Raw genomic sequence first — 18,933 nt, forward strand, 5'->3', positions numbered from 1 at the left:
GAATTTGGAAACTGGTTCAAACGAGTTGTTATCAATAATTAGATTTTGATTATTACCTAATACTTGGTTTCGGCCTGTAAGCATATATTTAGTTTTCTCTTTGTTAACTTCCAAACCTATCTCTTTAGAAGTTTTGAAAAATATTTTACCATTATTCTTAATTATATTCACATCATCCCCCAGTAAGTCTACATCATCTGCATATGCTAACAACTGAGTCACACCATTTAATTTTAGTCCTTCTTTAGTTTCTCTTACCTTCCTTACAGCATATTCTAAGGCAAAATTAAAGAGCAATGGAGATAATGCATCTCCTTGTTTTAACCCATCATGAATTGTAAATTTGTCAGACATATTATTACCCACACGAATATTACTTTCTGTTTCACTGGTGCATATTTTTATCATACTAACAAGCTTCTTAGGTATTCCAAACTCTACTAATATATTATATAATTTATCTCTTTTGACCGAATCATATGCTTTTTTGAAATCAATGAATAGCTGATGGACATTTTGATTATATTCCCACTTTTTTTCAAGTGTCTGTCTGATGTGAAAAATTTGATCTGTAGTTGATCGGTTACGTTTAAATCCACATTGATAATCACCTATAATTTCATTATCATATGGGGTTAGTCTTGTTAAAAGAATGTTAGACAATATTTTGTATGTTGTTGAGAGTAGAGAAATTCCACGGTAATTACTGCAGTTCATTTTATTACCTTTTTTAAACACAGGAACAATTATGGATTCTTTCCACTGTTGAGGGATGTCTTCTTTATTCCATATTAAACAAATTAATTTATGAATTTGACATATTAATGAATTTCCACCATATTTAATTAACTCAGCTGGTATTAAATCAATGCCAGGTGCTTTAGTCTTTTAATAGCATCTTTTAGGTTCTGGAACTAAAGGTTCTGCTGTGTGTACTTCATTTACTTCTGATTTATCTCCTACATGGACATTTAAAAGGTCATTAAAGTAGTTCTTCCATCTATTTAGAATATCGCTTGAGTCAGCTAGAAAATCACCGTCTTTATCTTTTATCGAGTTTACTTTAGGTTGCCACCACTTTCTAAATTCATTTACACCTTTATATAAATCTCTGATATTTTTATTTTTGCTGTTTGTTTCAATTTCGTTAATTTTGCTTTTCAAGTAATCTCTTTTTTTACTTCTAAACGTGCGGTTAACTTCTCGCTTTATTCTATTATAATTGCTTAGATTTGTATCATCCGAGTTATTTAACCACCTAAGTCTAGCCTGATTTTTTATGTTCTATTAGATTATGACATTCATTATCAAACCATGGCTTACTTTTTCTTGGTTTATGGTAACCTATACTTTCTTTAGCTGCTGATTCTATTGCATTACGTATGTGCTCCCAATTCTTATTTACGTCTGTTTCATTTATATTTTCATCATCATTTAAATCCTGCAAAACATCAAATCTATTTGACAGTTTAATTTGGTAACCTTTTTTAATTCTTTCATCAGCAAAATTTCCTGTATCAAATTTTAGAACTGTTAGATTTTGTTGCTTATGATTTATCACTGAGAGTCTTTATCTTAATTTAGCAATTACTAAATAATGGTCACTGGCATAGTCAGCACCTCTATGTGTTCGAACGTCAATTATACTAGTATGCCTTCTCTTATCAATGAGAATATGATCTATCTGATTATGAGTTTTACCATCTGGAGAAGACCAGGTATATTTATGGATATCTTTATGTTTAAAAGTGGTACTTTTCACAATTAAATTCTTTGAGGTTCCAAAAGTAATCAATCTTATACCATTATCATTACTTAATTCATGAAGACTTTCTTTACCAATCGTGGGTTTAAATGTCTCTTCTTTGCCAATCTGTGCATTACAGTCACCTAACAGAATTTTCATATCATACTGAGAAAATTTATCAAAGATCTGTTCTAACTCTGCATAAAAATCATCTTTAGTATTATCACCTTTATCTTCCATTGGTGCATGTATGTTTATTAAAATAATTTTACACCACCTACCCTGTAAAACTTCATATGATATCCTATCATTAATAAATTCTACTGTTTTAAGAGCCGAAATAATTATATTATATTTAAAAAAGCCTGTTCCACAATTATGATTTTCAGTACCACCATAGAAAAAAGTATAATTTTTAGTTTTACAATTCCCTTCTCCTGGCCATCTAACTTCCTGGACCGCTACTACATCTAATTTATACTTAACTATCTAATTAACTGTACACTGAAATGCCCCAGGCCGGCAAAGGCTCAGAACATTCCATGTGCCTAATTTAATATCCTTATTCCTAACGTAGATCTTATCCTTAGTCCAGGGACCTCCCAAAGTAGTCCCCAGCCGGAGATCCGAACGGGGGACTATTTTACCTCCGGAATATTTTACCTTGGGAACATCCATGGCCTTATGTTTCTGTTTCTTGACATGTCTTTTTACAGTGCAGAGTTGTCAGCTCTACGCCTAACCCCCAATATGAATGGAGGAACTACTACACAAGACAAACACAAACACATTAGACAGCACAACTACTACACAAGACACACACAAACACATCACAACTATAACACAATATAAACACAAACACACCACAACTACTACACAATATAAACATCACACACACACACACATAAATCATTATTAACACATAACATAATTAACACAAATTATTGGTTGTTAATATAGGTACCTATTAAGATTTCATACGGTTCTCTTTAATGATTATGCCTAATCAGAATGGAAAAGAAGTTGAAATAGTAAAAGAAATGAAGAACACCAAAGTAAAATATTTAGCCCTAACTGAAACCAAGAAAAAAGGAAATGGAGAAATTGAGTTAGATGACGGATATATACTGATATATAGTGGAGTACTGAGAATGGAAAGAGCTAGAGGAGGGGTGGCACTTCTGATCCACGAAGAAAAGAAAAACAATATAATAGATTGGGAATTCATAAGTGAGAGAATAATGATTGTTAACATTAAAGAAGAAGAAGAGATTATATCAATGATAATAGTTTATGGTCCAAATGAAGATGATACAGTAGAGAATAAAAACATGTTCTATGATTCACTACAGAAAATCAGAGATGAAAGAAAGGAAGAAGTACTGATAGTAGGAGATCTAAATGGAAGAGTAGGAAACAATATGGAAGAATGGAGTCAGGTAATAGGACAACATAGAGAAGAGACATTAAATGATAATGGTACACGAATCTTAGAATTATGTGTAACAAATGACATGCTAGTGGTAAATACTAAATTCTCACATAAAGAAATCCATAAATACACTAGGGAAGAACCAGCAAGAAGGGGAAAATCTATAATTGACTATTTCATAGTAAAGAGAAAAACGATGAGAAAGATAAGAGATGCCAGAGTCAAAAGAGGGGCGGAAATTGGGAGTGACCATAAACTATTAATAATGGAAAGAGTAGTACAAAGAAGTAGAGTGCTAAAAACTAAAGGGAAAAGAAGACAGGAAAAACAAAACCAAATAAGAATAAAGGCATACAAATTAAAAGATACAAAAGTTAAAGAAAAATATCAGCAACTAATAGAAGCAAAGATACAAGAGAAACATGAAAAGGAAGAAAGAGATGTAGATAAGTTGTGGGATGAATTTAAGAAGATTTTGCTACAGTCTGCAGAGGAAAGTTGCGGGACAACATACATTGGAAACAAAATGAAAAGAACGGCATGGTGGACAGATGAGCTGAAAGAAGAAGTCACGCATAAATATTCACAGTAGTAATAATAATATATCAATATCTGATTACGATTTTTGGCCCGTCCTGTAGAGTTATTTTAGTATTGAAAAATTAATTTTATTTGTCGAAATGCTACTAATGGCTTGCTTTTGTTACAGAGATTGCCTCCATACATTGTGTTGGATGTAACTAATAGCAATAATAGACAAGAACAAAATGTGAGTATATCTGAGCCAGTTGAATGATAAAACAAGTGAGCATTTCAACCTTTAGACACCAGGGTCCTCAGTAGGATTAGTAGTTAAAACAAAGAGAAAAAAAATGTAATTCTGCCTAGAGAACGAAAATATCTAGCCAGGGGCTGATACCGAACCTTCATTCTTCTGTAGGTTTCAGAAGGTTTCGCACAATCTGACTACAAGACCAGGGACGCCGACTTGTCAAAATTATTGGGGGGGGGGGGGCTCTGATCACTGAAATAAATTTAAGTTTTGGCCTCAGTGTTCAGAATTTCATAAAAGCCCATGAATTCCTCAAAAATATCAACACTTTTATTCACAGTTCGAAAGCAGAATATTAATTGTCCACGGATGGATATGTCACAAGTTTCATCAACAATAATAGCAAAATATTCCCAACTTTAATATCTGCTACCATGGAGCGCAAAACAGATCTCCCTAATATATCAATGATTTCATTCTGAATGTCACGTGAGAGCCATTTGTAGCCTGAACGTCCCATCCACTACCCTAGTTCATGCACATAGTCTTTTGAAACTTTTTAGTAAAAAATTTAACAATACTCATAATTACATACTTAGTATATACTTAGTAATAAGTCATGTGTTTTGCTGTTTCTGGTCATAGCCCTCCCAAAGTTGATGGTTTAGTGGTCTGAGCCCCCCAAAGTTGATGGTGTAGAACATTTCAAATGTGTATTTAAAGTTAAGTTCACGTGGCACAATTCAGAGTAAACTTTACAATAGAAGCAAAATAATACATTAGATCCTCTTAAGCAAAATTATTTGGGGTGCTCTGCCCACACATCGTTAACGTTGGGTGGGCTCGAGCCCCCTCAAGCCCTATGAAGTCGGCGCCTATGTATAAGACATGACTTAACACTTAGTTACTATTCCACAGTAAAAGTAGACCGTGGAGTGACAATGTTGTACAAGCTACTGCACTGTAAAAGGCAGATATTGCCATATTGTCACACTCCCCATATATGGTTTTTGCTAAGAAGCTATTTTGAGTTCTGAAATATGATTTTCCATTGTGGTCTGCCATGCAAGAGACACAGGTTCGATCCCAAGGTGGGTGATCTTATATCAGAATATTTCTGGCCTTTGGCTCTGGGGCTCACCCAGCCTCAAATAAATGGTTACCTGGGGGTAACCCTGGGAGGCAAAGGCAGCCGGAGCATGGTGCTGATCACATCACCTCCAAAATCTCTGAGATCGAGAATGTGTGGGGCCCTACCCCCAAATCCCCTAAATGTGCCTTTATGGCATGTTGCTATATACACAGAGAACTTTGCCTTTCTTACCTTACATTCTTTTCCATACACTTTAGAATAAACTTTCTGTTATTTAATAACTTTCCTATGTATACAATGATATGAAAGTACATGCAAGTGTCTTGAAAAAACCAGGAATGAAACTTACATACTGCTTTCGGAATTCCTGAATTTTCTTGTGGAATGTAATCGTCCATTGACTCGTGTGAAGATTCTCGTTTCGGGAGAACGATATCTTTCCCTATGTTCAGAAGTCCACTGACTATGGTCTCTGTGATTCTCCTAATCTCGCTTCCAACAAGCTTCCCGGTATCGAAGAAGATGTCTCGTCTAGAGTTATCATTTCTTGCAAGACCTGAGGAACAACCATGAAGCATGTTATATACAGCTATGAAGTCCATGTTTTCAACTATTCATCACATCAAGGACATCACACCTTAATTAATTTCAGGTTGACTGATACCTTACAAACAACCAGACACACGAGGTTTACACATTTACTTGGAGTGTCTTATGGCTTATGCCATCACCTTGGAGTCAGGAGTTCCGAGGTTTGATATCCAGTGGAAGCACATCATATAGTGGATCGGATTCTACTTTTTAAACAGCATATCCAGTCTCGATTAGACTACCTGAGTAAAACAAACAAAGTTTGACAGACTTAATTGGAGACAAGTACAATTTATTGCAGTGCCAGTGCTAGATTATTTTGTGAGTTGGCCACATGAAAGATATTTATGTTTGGCATGGGGTCAATACATGGTCATATGTATACAAAAATAATGGGTGGGTTCCAAAGTACATCTGTCCAAGGACAGAACTTATTTCATAGTTTTAATTTAATTGTTACTATTTACAATTTTTTTATACCCAATTAGTATGTAATTATTAGCTTGATGTACATTAATTATATAGTGCATTCGAAAAGTAACTATACACCTGTCATGCACTAGTACAACAATATGTAACATCGACTTACCTTACAGTAGTCGTTGGAAATGGTTCCCATGAACATCCAGACATATCAGCACCCGTTTCTTCTTGTTCTTAAAGACTCTCACAAGTTGTTCATGTGGAATATTCTTGGTGAAATCACAAATAGCTGTTTGAAGTTCCTGGAGACTGTGGGGGTTATCTAGATAAACATTACTTTTTGCATAACCTCAGAAGAGAAACTGGTCTTTCACTGTCTGTGTGTACTCACCATGCTCACGGAAGGCGTATTCAATGAGAAAAACTGATCTTCTAAAGTTAACACCATTCTGAGCGCACACGGAAAAACACGGTCTCAATTATTCAAAGGTGATGAACACACAATGAACAAAAGAACCAGACACACCTTCTCGTCTCAAAGCACCAGCCTGACTGGCTTGCGGAAGCAAATTGCACACAATGCAGGATTACTAACCTTTGCGGAAAACATTACTCGCAGTGCATGGAATACAATCTGAAACGTCTGTCGGGTGCCTACTACACCTGCATCGAGTACGTCAGCGGAGGTGCAAGACAACTAGCTTGGCAACGACCAATCAGTAGCACTAAACCCACTTGCAAAGTTTTACCTATCAGGCTAACTCTTCTGCTAGTGGTGTCATGAGACTCTATTTCACTCAGGGTTCGGGAAAAAGTACAATGTCTAAAGTTGGAGAAAGTTTAATGCCTATAGTTGGATACACTGTAAACGTTGTACATGTACGTTAAGCACATGCCTGCATAGGATATTACACTCACTGGCCTATGTACTGCCACACAATGGGGGGAGAATGGCTTCTGCAACTGCTGTAAACTGAGAAAAGGAACACTGCTGTTGCTGCCCTCTGCCGTCAAAAACGTAGCTCCGATTCTCGTTAGGAATGTGCTGTCCTTGTGCTGACTTCTGTAGTTGGCTTTTGGGGAAACAGGGGGCATCTATTAAGGTCACCCTCACGATATCAGTAGTATTTTATCTGACCTGCAATTTTACCTTCTGGGTGGTTGCCTAGAAACCCAATGCCACACTACCCTGGTGGGGTGCCACAGGTTGATAGGGGAGGAAACCTCTCGCAGCAAGCAGAGTGAGTCCTCTCACTCTAACATCAGTGTTTATCTCTCTCGCCAATAAGCAGAGTGGGATATCTCTCACTCGAAAGTGGAGTGGGTTCTCTTGCCAGTGGCAGAGTTCAGCCTCTCTCGCTGAAAGGCGGAGAGCAGCTTCTCTCGCCCGCAGGTGGAGGACAACTTCTCTAGGGTGCTTTGCCTCTTGCAAGAGCGGAGTGCTCCTTCTTCCAGGTCAGTTTTGTAAGAGAGATCTTATCATGAGCAGACCTGAAAGCCAACTGAAGAAAATCTGCTCCGTGGCTCGTTATATAGCCTCGGTTCAAGTAGCGCCTCTAGCGCCGTTCACGCGAACTACGTGGAACTGTACTAGAGCAGGCAAGGGCATCTCTACAGCAGTAGACTGAACTACGTGCTCAAGGCACCAACGATAAATACATATTATTATATTAAACGTGTGCTAAACATTAATATACAATTATAAGATAAATATTACATATTCTTTGCGACCACGCAAGGCAGTGTTGTTCCGAAGGTCAGTGGCAATGAAAGGGCCGATGAACACCTCGAAAACCTTAGCTATAGTACTAGTCTTTCTAGAGCTAAGCTTGTGATTTCTCACTAACACTAAGTCATTTTCGCATAATTCCCGGGCATGTCCTTTAGTTTTAAACTTGCATTTTTCACACTTTCTCCTCTCACGGGTCTTAGCGAGAAATAACTTTTGGTTCCAATTGGTAATTTGAGGGTCAGCTTTGTCAGGGGGCCAGGTGAAATGGTCCAGCACTTCATTGGGCACGGGTCGGTTAAAGAATAATTCCAAAGGAGCATATCCAGTAACATCTGACACAGAATTATTCAGCAACCATGAAATGTCTGTTAAATGTTTTGACCAACGCTGATGTTCACTATGGCAAAACAGTCTAAGCTGTCTGACTATTTCTTGGTTCATTCTTTCTATGGAGTTACTACTGGGGTGGTAAGCCGTAGTGAAGAAATATTTGATTTGCTTACCATCAAGGTATTCCTTCCATATGTGTGACGTAAACTGAGTCCCTCTGTCGGATAAGATGGCTTTTACTTTAGGGAAATGAGTAAAGAAACCTCTTTCCATTACATTTACTACTTCTCTGGCAGTTCCATGACGTAATGGATAAACTGATACGAACTTGATACCTACATCCACAAGGGATAGTATATACTGATAACTTTGTGAGATAGGTAATTGACCTATTAAATCAATTGACAATAGTTCATGAGGGTCCTTTTGACTAATGTGGAGTTTTTCCTTAAGAATGCCCAACTTATCCATTTTAGTTTTAGCACAAGTAAGACAGTCTCTAATATGCCTAGCTATCTTGCTTTAACTTTGGCCAAAAGTATCGGAGTTTAACCCTTTTAAGAGTTTTTCCCAACCCGAAATGTCCTTGCTCATCATGGTTGTGTTTTATAACTTTGGTTTTAAATTGCTCGGGAACACATAATTTCTACGAAATTTCGTCACCAGAAGTCTTTCTGAACAATAAGTTTCCATGAACTTGGTATAATTTTCGCACCTTGGCCTCTAGAGGAGAGTTATCTTGGGAGTTTTGGTTTAGAAGCTTAATGATAGGCTGACAAAAAATATCAGTTTCTTGTGCTTTGGTCCAATTCTCAGCATTCTCTAGCTCTTCTCGTTCTTGCCATATGTAATTTACATGGAAAAACTTGGGATTCTCTTCTATATGGTTATCCTCTGCTGGATACCTACTGAGTACATCAGGAATTACATTATTTTTTCCATTAATGTAAATTATTTTGAAAGAGTAAGATTGTAATTTTAATGACCATCTAGTAAGGTGACAGTTCCAGTTCTTGGAATTTTGTAGCCAAATTAGACCTCTATGATCTGTGTAGTGTCTTCCATTAAAATAAATTTCAAATTTATTTACCCCAAATAATATTGCCAAGCATTCCAACTCGTGAATAGAATAATGCATCTCATTATTCTTTAGCTTTCGGCTAGCATATTGGATGATGGCTTTTTCACTTCCTTCTTCTTGAAACAGTATGCAACCAAGACCTTTAGTAGAAGCATCACTCTGAATGCAGAATTCTTTATTCAGATCAGGTTGAGCTATGGCTGAGGCACTAACTAATTCTTCTTTGAGCTGGTTAAAATCTGTTTCTTGATCTTGACTCCAAGTCCATGTACAAGCCTTGGATAATAGCTTCACTAGTAGTTCTGTCTTTGCCGAATTTTTTTTAATAAACTTCCTTCGCCAGTTGGCCAATCCCAAAAAATTTCTAACATCTTTCCTACATTTAGGTTGAGGGAACTTAAGGATGGCTTCGTTTTTCTTGGGATCTACCTTAATTGTGTCTCCAGAGATGAGATGTCCGAGATACACTAGTTCTCCCTTTACGAAATCACATTTTCTTAATTTAACTTTGAGATCCACTTCTTCCAATCTATGGAGGACCTCTTCAATATGACTCAAATGAGATTGGAAATCTGCATCAAAAATTAGAAGATCATCAATGTATACAGTTAGATATTCTTCAATCTCAGGGCCAAAAACTTTAGGCATTACCGAAACAAAAGTTGAGATAGCATTAGACAGGCCATAAGACATCTTCAAAAATTCGTGCTGCCGACCTTTATGAGAAAAGGCAGTATACTTTCTGCACTCAGGTTTTAAAAGAATTTGTAGATATCCTGAGGACAGGTCCAAACTTGTAAAATATCGAGAACCTTTGAATCTTTGAAGACTCTCGTCAATGGGTGGAACTGAACTTTTTGGTATAATCATGATAGCATTGAGCTGCCTTAAATCTAAACAAGGTCTTACGCTTCCATCAGGCTTGTCGACAACCAGTAAAGGATTCAGGTAGGGAGAGACGGAAGGTTGTATGATATTCCACGTCTTCCATAGATTTAATTATTTTTCCAAAGGCTTTCTCTTGGAAAGTGGTATCAGATATGGAGCCCGGTTGTCAGGTTCAGAAGTTTTCAACATAATTTCGCATTCAGCAGTTTCCATCATTCCTGATCTTTCAGAAAACACCTCTAAATAGTGTAGCAACACTTCAAACAACCCCTGCTTTTGGGAATCATTCAATATATTTATAGTATCGACCTTCTCTTTGAGGTCCTCAGGGCTATTCATCCATTCATCATCCTTTTCTTGGATCCTTTGGACGTAGCGTACTATATCTATATTTAAGGGATTTCCCTCTTCATGTTCAGGAGTCCTTCCGAAGTATAAAATTACTTTATTATCTTTGAAGCTAATCTCGGCTTCATGCTGCTTAAGAAAAGGCATTCCTAATTGAAGGTCTGTTATGAAACCTCTGAGGATAAACGCTTCTGTGTTGAAATTCATTCCATCAATTTCCAATTCAACCCGATGACTTCCATAAACTCGTTTCCTGTGATTTCCAGAGAAATCAACCAATTTTACCTCTGGTGCTTTTTGGATCAATCCGTATGCCTGGAACTTTTTCCACTAATTTAGTCCACAGACTAAAGGATAGAGCACTCACTTCCTGTATCAATAACACAATTCACAAAAATGTCCATTAGTTTGGCCTGAATAATAGGAGATCTGTATTTAGTTCTGGACTCATGTGCAGATTTCAACTCTTGTTATAGCCAACTTTTTTCTGTCTCGGTTAGCTGGAAATTAACTTGTAATTCTTGGACATCTCTTATAGTTGAAATTAGTCGCTCCTTCGAAGCCCCTTGCCTGAATGGGAACGAAGCAAGAAGACAAGGTCCTAGTTTGTTTGACAATATTGGGACCTTTGATTCTGATGGAACTCACGAGCAGTATCAATGGCTTCCTCCTGTTCAGAGGCCAGCCCTTCCCTTATATCAGGATGCCTTTCCAAGTTTCGAGGAGGGTTTGGTCTAGTAGAATTAGGAACATCAGGGATTTGGTTATTTTCTCTAGGTTCTGATAACTTCCTACCTTGGCTACGGTTTCTTAGGAAAGCATTTCTTTGGCCATTATTTCGAGTGTTATCATATCTTCTACCCCCTCTATTATATCTCCAAGGTCTACCATTAGTGCCCTCTCTTCCAGTAGGTCTAGTTTCGATTTTCCTTATTTTAAAATTTCTAGCTCCATTAACTTCCCTTCCTCATGAATCCTCTTTGTTCTTCCAGGGCTCTGGTTCATCATAAATGTTAAAGTCTTTCAAAAAATGAGTAGTTCATACACTGTCCTAGGAGCATGAGCTAGACAAAGGCTTCTCATCCGATGTGGCAACTGTCCAATAATTAAATTAAGAACTTCACTTTCACTGAAATTCTCTGCCAGATTCCTGTATTAGCGTAAACACTCCAAGCAAAGCTTTCCATGTTTTCATACACAAAGCGAGAATACTTTCGATTTCTGACAGCTGACAATTGTTTTTTTTTGCCTTCTTAGAGGCAAACTCTTCTCTGAACCTATCACAGAAATCAGTATAATCAACCAAGTCATCTATGTTGCCGGTTAACCAAAGTTCTGCATTTCCAGTAAAAACTCGGGGAAGTAATTTGAGCCGATAGTGTTCTGGTACCTGCATGAGCTTGAAGCTAACATTGATCTCTCGGAAATATTTCTCAGCAGATTGTGCTTCTATATCGCCTTTAACTTTAGGTATATGGGCGATATCTGCCATGGAACTGCACCTGCAAGTCGTCCACTCTTCTAACAAATAGCCCAGTTTGTTCTTGTAATTCTCGCCTTAAGCTTATTTCCAGTTTCTGATTTTGTACTTGAAGATTTTTAATCTTATCTACTGTTGTCCTCTCAACTTCATCCCGAACTGTGGAAGTGGCAACTTCAATAACTTCATGCTGTTTTTGAACTTCTCTTTTTATAATTTCAGTTCTGTCATTTAACACTTGAATAGAAGCTTGAATTGACTCTACTGTGTTTTCAATATTTCTCACCTTCTCCTCATGAAGTTCACTATTCTTTTCTCTCTCAGCTAAAGCCTGAGCCAGCTCCAAGTAAGAACCGATTTGTTTATTAATTTCACTTTGCCAAGCCATTAACAGTTCTATCTTTCTTTGGACAGCTTCACTAGCATGCTCATCTAACTTCTCAGTTATTTTGCCAATTTGTTGTAATCTAGAATTCAGAATCTCTAGTTGTCCAGATAGAGACTGCAATTCTTCTCTACGCTTTATAACATCCTCCTCCTCCTCTTGGTTTTTCCTCTCTTCTTGACTTTCCACCAACCTGCAAATCATTTCCAAGTCTTCTTGTCTTCTAGCTTCTGATTCCTTTTTCTCAATTTCCCGTTTCTCTTCAAATTCTCGCTTCTCAAGTTCTCTTTTCTCTTCAAATTCTTGCTTCTCAAGTTCTCTTTTCCCGTTTTGAATCTGCATTAGAGTTTTAAGTTCTTGCAGATCTTGCTTTTCTTTCCTCTTTATCCTTCATCAACCAGCCTAATAAACCTTGAGCTACTGGAGTCTGAGCAGAGAAACTTGGCTCAGGATCTGAAGCTATGGCAGGCATTGACAAACATGTCTGACACAAAAGTTCACCTTCAGTTATATTAGTCATCTCTTTATCTTCATAGTCCAAATGGAAATTTTTATGACACTGGCTACACTGGCATGAGTCTTTTTGCTCTCCCTGGTTCCTACAGCAAGCAAATTCAGTCTCTATGTCCATTGTTTTCTTAGATCGACTTCAGAGATTCTTCCCTGATTTATTACCTTCAATGTTTTCACTTACATTCATTACTTTTACTTTCAACTTTCACAGTCATTTAATAGTCCTCACTGCAATGTTCACAGTTCATAATATACACCTCAGGCCCCACGTTGTAAGTGTCAATTAACTTTGCAACGTTCATCAGGTGCCTACTACACCTGCTTCGAGTACGTCACCGGAGATGCAAGACAACTAGCTTGGCAACGACCAATCAGTAGCACCAAACCCACTGCAAAGTTTTACCCATCATGCTAACTCTTCTGCTAGTTGTGTCATGAGACTCTATTTCACTCAGGGTTCGGGAAAAAGTACACTGTCTAAAGTTAGAGAAAGTTTAATGACTGTAGTTGGATACACTGTAAACGTTTTAAGTTTAGCACACGCCCGTGTAGGATATTGCACTCACTGGCCTATGTACTGATACACAATGGGGGAAAGAATGGTTTCTGCAACTGCTGTAAACTGAGAACAGGAACACTGCTGCTCCTGCCCTCTGCCATCGAAAACATAGCTCTAACTCTCGTTAGGAATGTGCTGTCCTTGTGCTGACTTCTGTAGCTGCAGATGTTTTACAGGGAACTGTTGGCTTTTGGGGAAACAGGGGGCATCTATTAAGGTCACCCTCACGATATCAGTAGTATTTTATCTGACCTGTAATTTTACCTTCTGGGTGGTTGCCTAGAAACCCAATGCCACACTACCCTGGTGGGGTGCTGCAGGTTGATAGGGGAGGAAACTTCTCGCAGCAAGCAGAGCAGGTCCTCTCACTCTAATGTGGAGTTTATCTCTCTTGCCAATAAGTGGAGTGGGATATCTCTCACTCGAAAGTGGAGTGGGTTCTCTTGCCAGTGGCAGAGTTCAACCTCTCTTGCTGAAAGGCAGAGTGCAGTATCTCTCGCCCGCAGGTGGAGGACAACTTCTTTAGGGTGCTTGGCCTCTCGCAAGAGCAGAGAGCACCTTCCTTCATTCCTTCCTTAGGATGCTTGGCCTCTCGCAAGAGTGGAGTGCTCCTTCTTCCAGGTCAGTTTTTTAAGCCGACCTGAAAGCCAACTGAAGAAAATCTGCTCCGTGGCTCGTTATATAGTATGATGAGTATGATCTCTCAGGATCATTACAAATCCCTCAACATATAATCATGTTTATAAAGGTGTATATTTACTTTTCGAATGCACTGTATTAACCCTAATAACGCACCCTAACATTTAAATTTATTACAATCGTGCTTTTATTTGTAAAACACTTTTCTTGTGATATTTATAACTTTCAAACACTTTTCAACCAATGTCATTTTATGACAAATTGTGGGATTTGTTTATTTGATTACACAATTAGTGCAAAATGGTAACTAAACGAATTAACTCTTATCCAGGTAACTAGTGTCTGTGAGACACTGAAGCTTATATTTTTTTTCACATACTCCACACGATACTTCCTGGAGACCTGATATATTTTTTTTACTATGTTTGTCTCTCTCTTTATTCACCTTTCACAACATTTAACTTGATTTAAGTAAGAAGGTTTTGTGTGAAAAATATTTTCCATTTGACTTACATAATTAGGCAACCAGTGTCGACAGATACAGTGTACAATTTACATGTAGTAAAGGTGTTTTCCTGACTTTTTGTCTGGTGTTTTCTTCTTGGTTTATCAAATTTGATTTATTGTTTCAGAGACCAAAGTTCCATACTACTACTAATACTCATTCATATAAAAGATGTCACTTGTGCCCTTATGGCAAAAGTCATACACAGAAGCAGTGTTGCGGCAAAAGAAACCTGTCTGTGTGCAATGAACACAGAAAAAAAACCTGCCTATGCAAAATGTGTAAAATAAATACAACATGCAAAAACAAGTGTTTCTTTTTAGGCTCATGTATCAATCATGTAGAGAGTTATTGCAGCATTATTTTCATTCAAAGAAATATAAACAAAAGTTGTAATATTACTTGAATATGTATTAACAAATGTTTTATGAATAAGTAATAAAAAATAAAGTATTTAACGAGACAACACTAAAAAAAAAAATCTTGAAAAATATATTTTCCATTAGTGCAGATAAACAATTTCATCATATTGCACTGCACCTTAATGTATTTTATATCTTATGCTGCAAACAAAAATGGCAATGACGACAATTGCAATGATGATGATAATGATGAATGCAATAATTATGAATATGGCAATGATTACGTGTTAAGGATAGTGTTACCAGTGGCGACTCGTGGCTTTTTTTTAAGATGTAGGAAGTTATGGTAATCAGACCGAGGAATGAGTTCAATTAAACAGGCACATGTATCACTTGTACAGTCACCGACACTGCTGTACTATCCATTCCATTTAGCTGCAACACTTTACCACTCTTGAGTGAACCAAGCTGATTGATTCAACCACAGATAAACATCGTCGTGTGTTCTGCCAATCCTGTGATAAAAATATTGTTTCTTCAACTCTTAAATGATGCTAATCGCAATCAATTATGTAGTTTTAAGTTAAATTTATCTGACTATTTTGGTGTTGTGAACTTGGTTTATCGATGATTTACTATAGTTAGGGAATATTTGAGAATTTCTCACATCAAATCAATTACAATGGATCAACCAACCAATTAAACAGATTCTAATATAGTGCTTGAAAAAGTTGTAGAAAATTCACAATTGGGAACTGCAGCTCATGTTTCATATGTGACCTCCAAGCTCCAATTTTCTACCAATTTTATTTCATAAAATGCTCGTTTGCTAAATCGGGGAAGATAAAGAAAAGATGAAAAGAAGAGGATGTGTCGGGATGTGATTGTAATTGCATTTGGTTGTCATACTTCCTTTTGTTTGAAACAAGTCCGTTGGAAGTAAAAATAAGATATAACTTTAAAACATATATTTCCTCAAAATATCTTCCATTGAATTGGATTTATATGTCTTCCAGTAACGTGCATTTAGAGAAGATGCTAGAGTTTACCCTTATGCCAAACACAGGGTACTAGGTGCAAACAAAGTTCAAATTATGCTACATTTAGAACCATAATGCTAGGGTTGACATCACTGAATGAGGAATAGATTGCTACTTCCTCGCTGGACCATATAACCGAGCAAACCCCTCCCCCTCCCTTCCACACCACACCTCACCCATCCTGATGTAGGTGGAAGTTCAAGATTCCTCAGCAGCAGGGAATGGGGAAGACTGTGGTTTTTGCTGGCAGCTGGAACAAGCGAGTGATAGCAAACAGTGGCAAACCTGGTCAAGTGTACGCACATAGCACTCTTAACTTTTAATGAACATTAAACTCCTAAAAAGTAGAGAACTGGAAATAAGTACAAATGAACTGTAGGAATGGAGGAAACGCCCCTGCATGTTACTTTTTTTTCCACAGCAAAAAAAAAAATCAAAAAAAAAAACAAACATTAAAATCTTTCAGTAGAAGAAAAATATATATTTAAACAACACAGGGAGACACTGCTTGCCCGAATACGTTACAAAAATAGCTTGCCCGGATAAGGGTAAATCTTGCATCAATGTACTGAAACTTTTCAGAATAAGATAGCTTAATATCAATTAGTTTTCTAACTTTCAATTGTTTACATTAGTATTTTGTGAAATACAAATTGAACTATTATTTTAATACATAATGTTCTATATTTGGTACTTGCAATTCAATTTTACCATAGGCATGTTTATGGAAAGCAAATATGATGTAAATTAATAATTTACAATCCAAGGATTTGTTTCTACCCATGCTTCTCATTAATTTCAGGGCTAAAGTACTTACGATTGGTTTTACTATCTAAATTCTTTTCATCATCATCATCACCATCATCATCATCATCTTCATTGCTGGTGATAGCATCAGAGAAAGAATTTGGTCCAGCAGCTTGACGTTTTGGTAAAGGTTGGATTATGGTTCTTATGTAGGTGTAGAGTGCACAACGCATGCTATTTGTTATGAAAGCAGGGCCTTTAATACATAAATAGATACAATCATTACTTACATTGTTAAAAGTAAGTGGAACATATGTAAAATATGAATTTTGTCTTTAATTTAACATTTCAGTTTGATGAGACATTGTATAGTTAAAACTTAACATTGAAGGGTGTTTGTGTTTCTTCATTAATTTGTACAGTGGCAGACACTTCTGGGTTGTAATGATTCCATTGAAAGTTAATGGGAATGTTACAACCCACAAGTGTTTGTGACTGTACCTTTCTACATGTGATTGTAAATGAAGGAAATTGGCTTCAAGTTGCACAACACAAATATAGATTATCAGGATATGAAATGAACTTCATCATTGTTAGGTTCCACCACAAGAGCACTTTTTGTTAAAGGTCTTTTTCAAATCTTATGGCTGCCAGTCATAGTTTTGGCAAAAGAAGTGGGGATTGGGGATTACACCCCAGATAACAGCAGTGGCGCCGAGACACACGATGCGGCGGAAAAAAAGTACTACGTGAACCTCATTCTACTGGCTCCTGCATTTCTTCTCGTGTTGGATTGGTCTCTTCCCTGCTCCCCACTTCCCTTGCCAGCTTATAGGGCACCCACTTTAAAACTGGAAAAGAGCTGTAAGTGTGGGTAAATCTGCATTGCATATCTTTTCCCCCATTTTCTATTGTGATCCCATATTTTTGCATATAAAACATTAATGTATAGTCTCTTAGGCATATCCCAAGTAACCACCAACATTGAACCAATGTCAGTATTTACGTGGGTAAGGTTGGCTTTATGTTGGTTGGCAAATTGACATTGGTCTCACGTTAGGCCAACAGTGGTTGCCAACATTTGCCCAACAATGGAAAAGTGAGTAAAAATTAGTTTTATAAACAAGTTTCAGGAGAATGCTGAAAAACTTAGAGTGTAAAATAAGTTACATGTAACAGTGTTTCGTTTTCAATATTTCAGTCACAGCACATACTGGAAATATAATACAGGGTGATTCTAAAGGTATAGTACAAACGAAAACCACAGACACCTCCCATGAAATAGAGACGAAAGTTCCCCTTCCACTTTGCCGAGAGATGCCTCCGTGAGGAGCTAGACAACGCCGAAAACGTGTGAAAATGAACTTCACACCTCTGTACAGCCAGTACCAGTGAAGATAGAAAGGCGGAACAAACGAAGTCAAAAGGAACACCAAAGTTGCCCATCCGAAAAACACTAGGCGGCAGCTGTGCAACGCATGCGCATGGGGTTCCACAAAGGAAATAGGAGTGTCCCGCAAGACAAGTGAAGGGAAAGGGTAGCGATTGACAACGGTAGGGACAAAAGAAGCAATGAAGCATGAAGTAACAATTGCACAGTGGGAAACAAACACATGCAGCGTGTGGGGAGTCCCCAAAAACAGTGGGGAGACACCACAGCAAGAACAAAGTACGGTTCAACAAAAGAGAAAGAGGACCGGACGGGGAATGGTACCTGTCAAGGAGACAACAAATGCGGGACGAGGGATTCCCTGTAGCAGCACCGAGGGGATGTCTCACAGATGTCGTGCACCAGCAGGACAAACACAGCAACTACGGGCACAGGAGGTTTATTGCCACGCAAAGGTGCACTTACAGATAGGAATAGTACGTAGTACGTAGTCGTACCCTGGACTGACGTTGTTACAAAAGTTGCTCAAATTGACGACCACCACATTCAATGCAGGCATTGCAGCGTCGCAGGAAATTCTGGCGAACCCTATCAAAAATCCCTGGCATGGTACACACCTCGGCCGATGCTGCAAGTATCTGCGCTACCAATGTTTCCTTGTCAGGCACCGGGGTCTCATAGACGAGTGTTTTCACATGGCCCCACAAGAAGAAATCCATTGGTGTGAGGTCAGGCAAACGGGCGGGCCAGGGGACGGGGCCCTCTCTGTCGATCCAGCGCTGTGGGTAGGTATGGTGCAAAAGGGTTCGTACTGTGCCATCAAAATGTGCAGGCGCTCCATCCAATTGAAACCACATACGATGTCGCACATTGAGG

General features: G+C 37.8%; 1 protein-coding gene across 1 annotated transcript in view; it reads right to left on the bottom strand.

Annotated features, from left to right (window-relative positions):
* The window catches only part of LOC145996397 (uncharacterized), a 96,159-nt gene that overhangs the window by 2,878 nt on the left and 74,348 nt on the right, over window positions 1-18,933 (bottom strand). The window contains exons 6-7 of the mRNA XM_083132844.1: window positions 16,738-16,923; window positions 5,394-5,600 (exon numbers count right to left, since the gene is read on the bottom strand). Coding sequence (XP_082988970.1) covers window positions 5,394-5,600; window positions 16,738-16,923 — 393 coding nt within the window. The remainder of the gene's footprint in view (window positions 1-5,393; window positions 5,601-16,737; window positions 16,924-18,933) is intronic.

Source organism: Lepisma saccharinum, chromosome 12 (assembly GCF_977018435.1).
Source record: "Lepisma saccharinum chromosome 12, izLepSacc3.1, whole genome shotgun sequence".
Lineage (NCBI taxonomy): Eukaryota > Metazoa > Arthropoda > Insecta > Zygentoma > Lepismatidae > Lepisma > Lepisma saccharinum.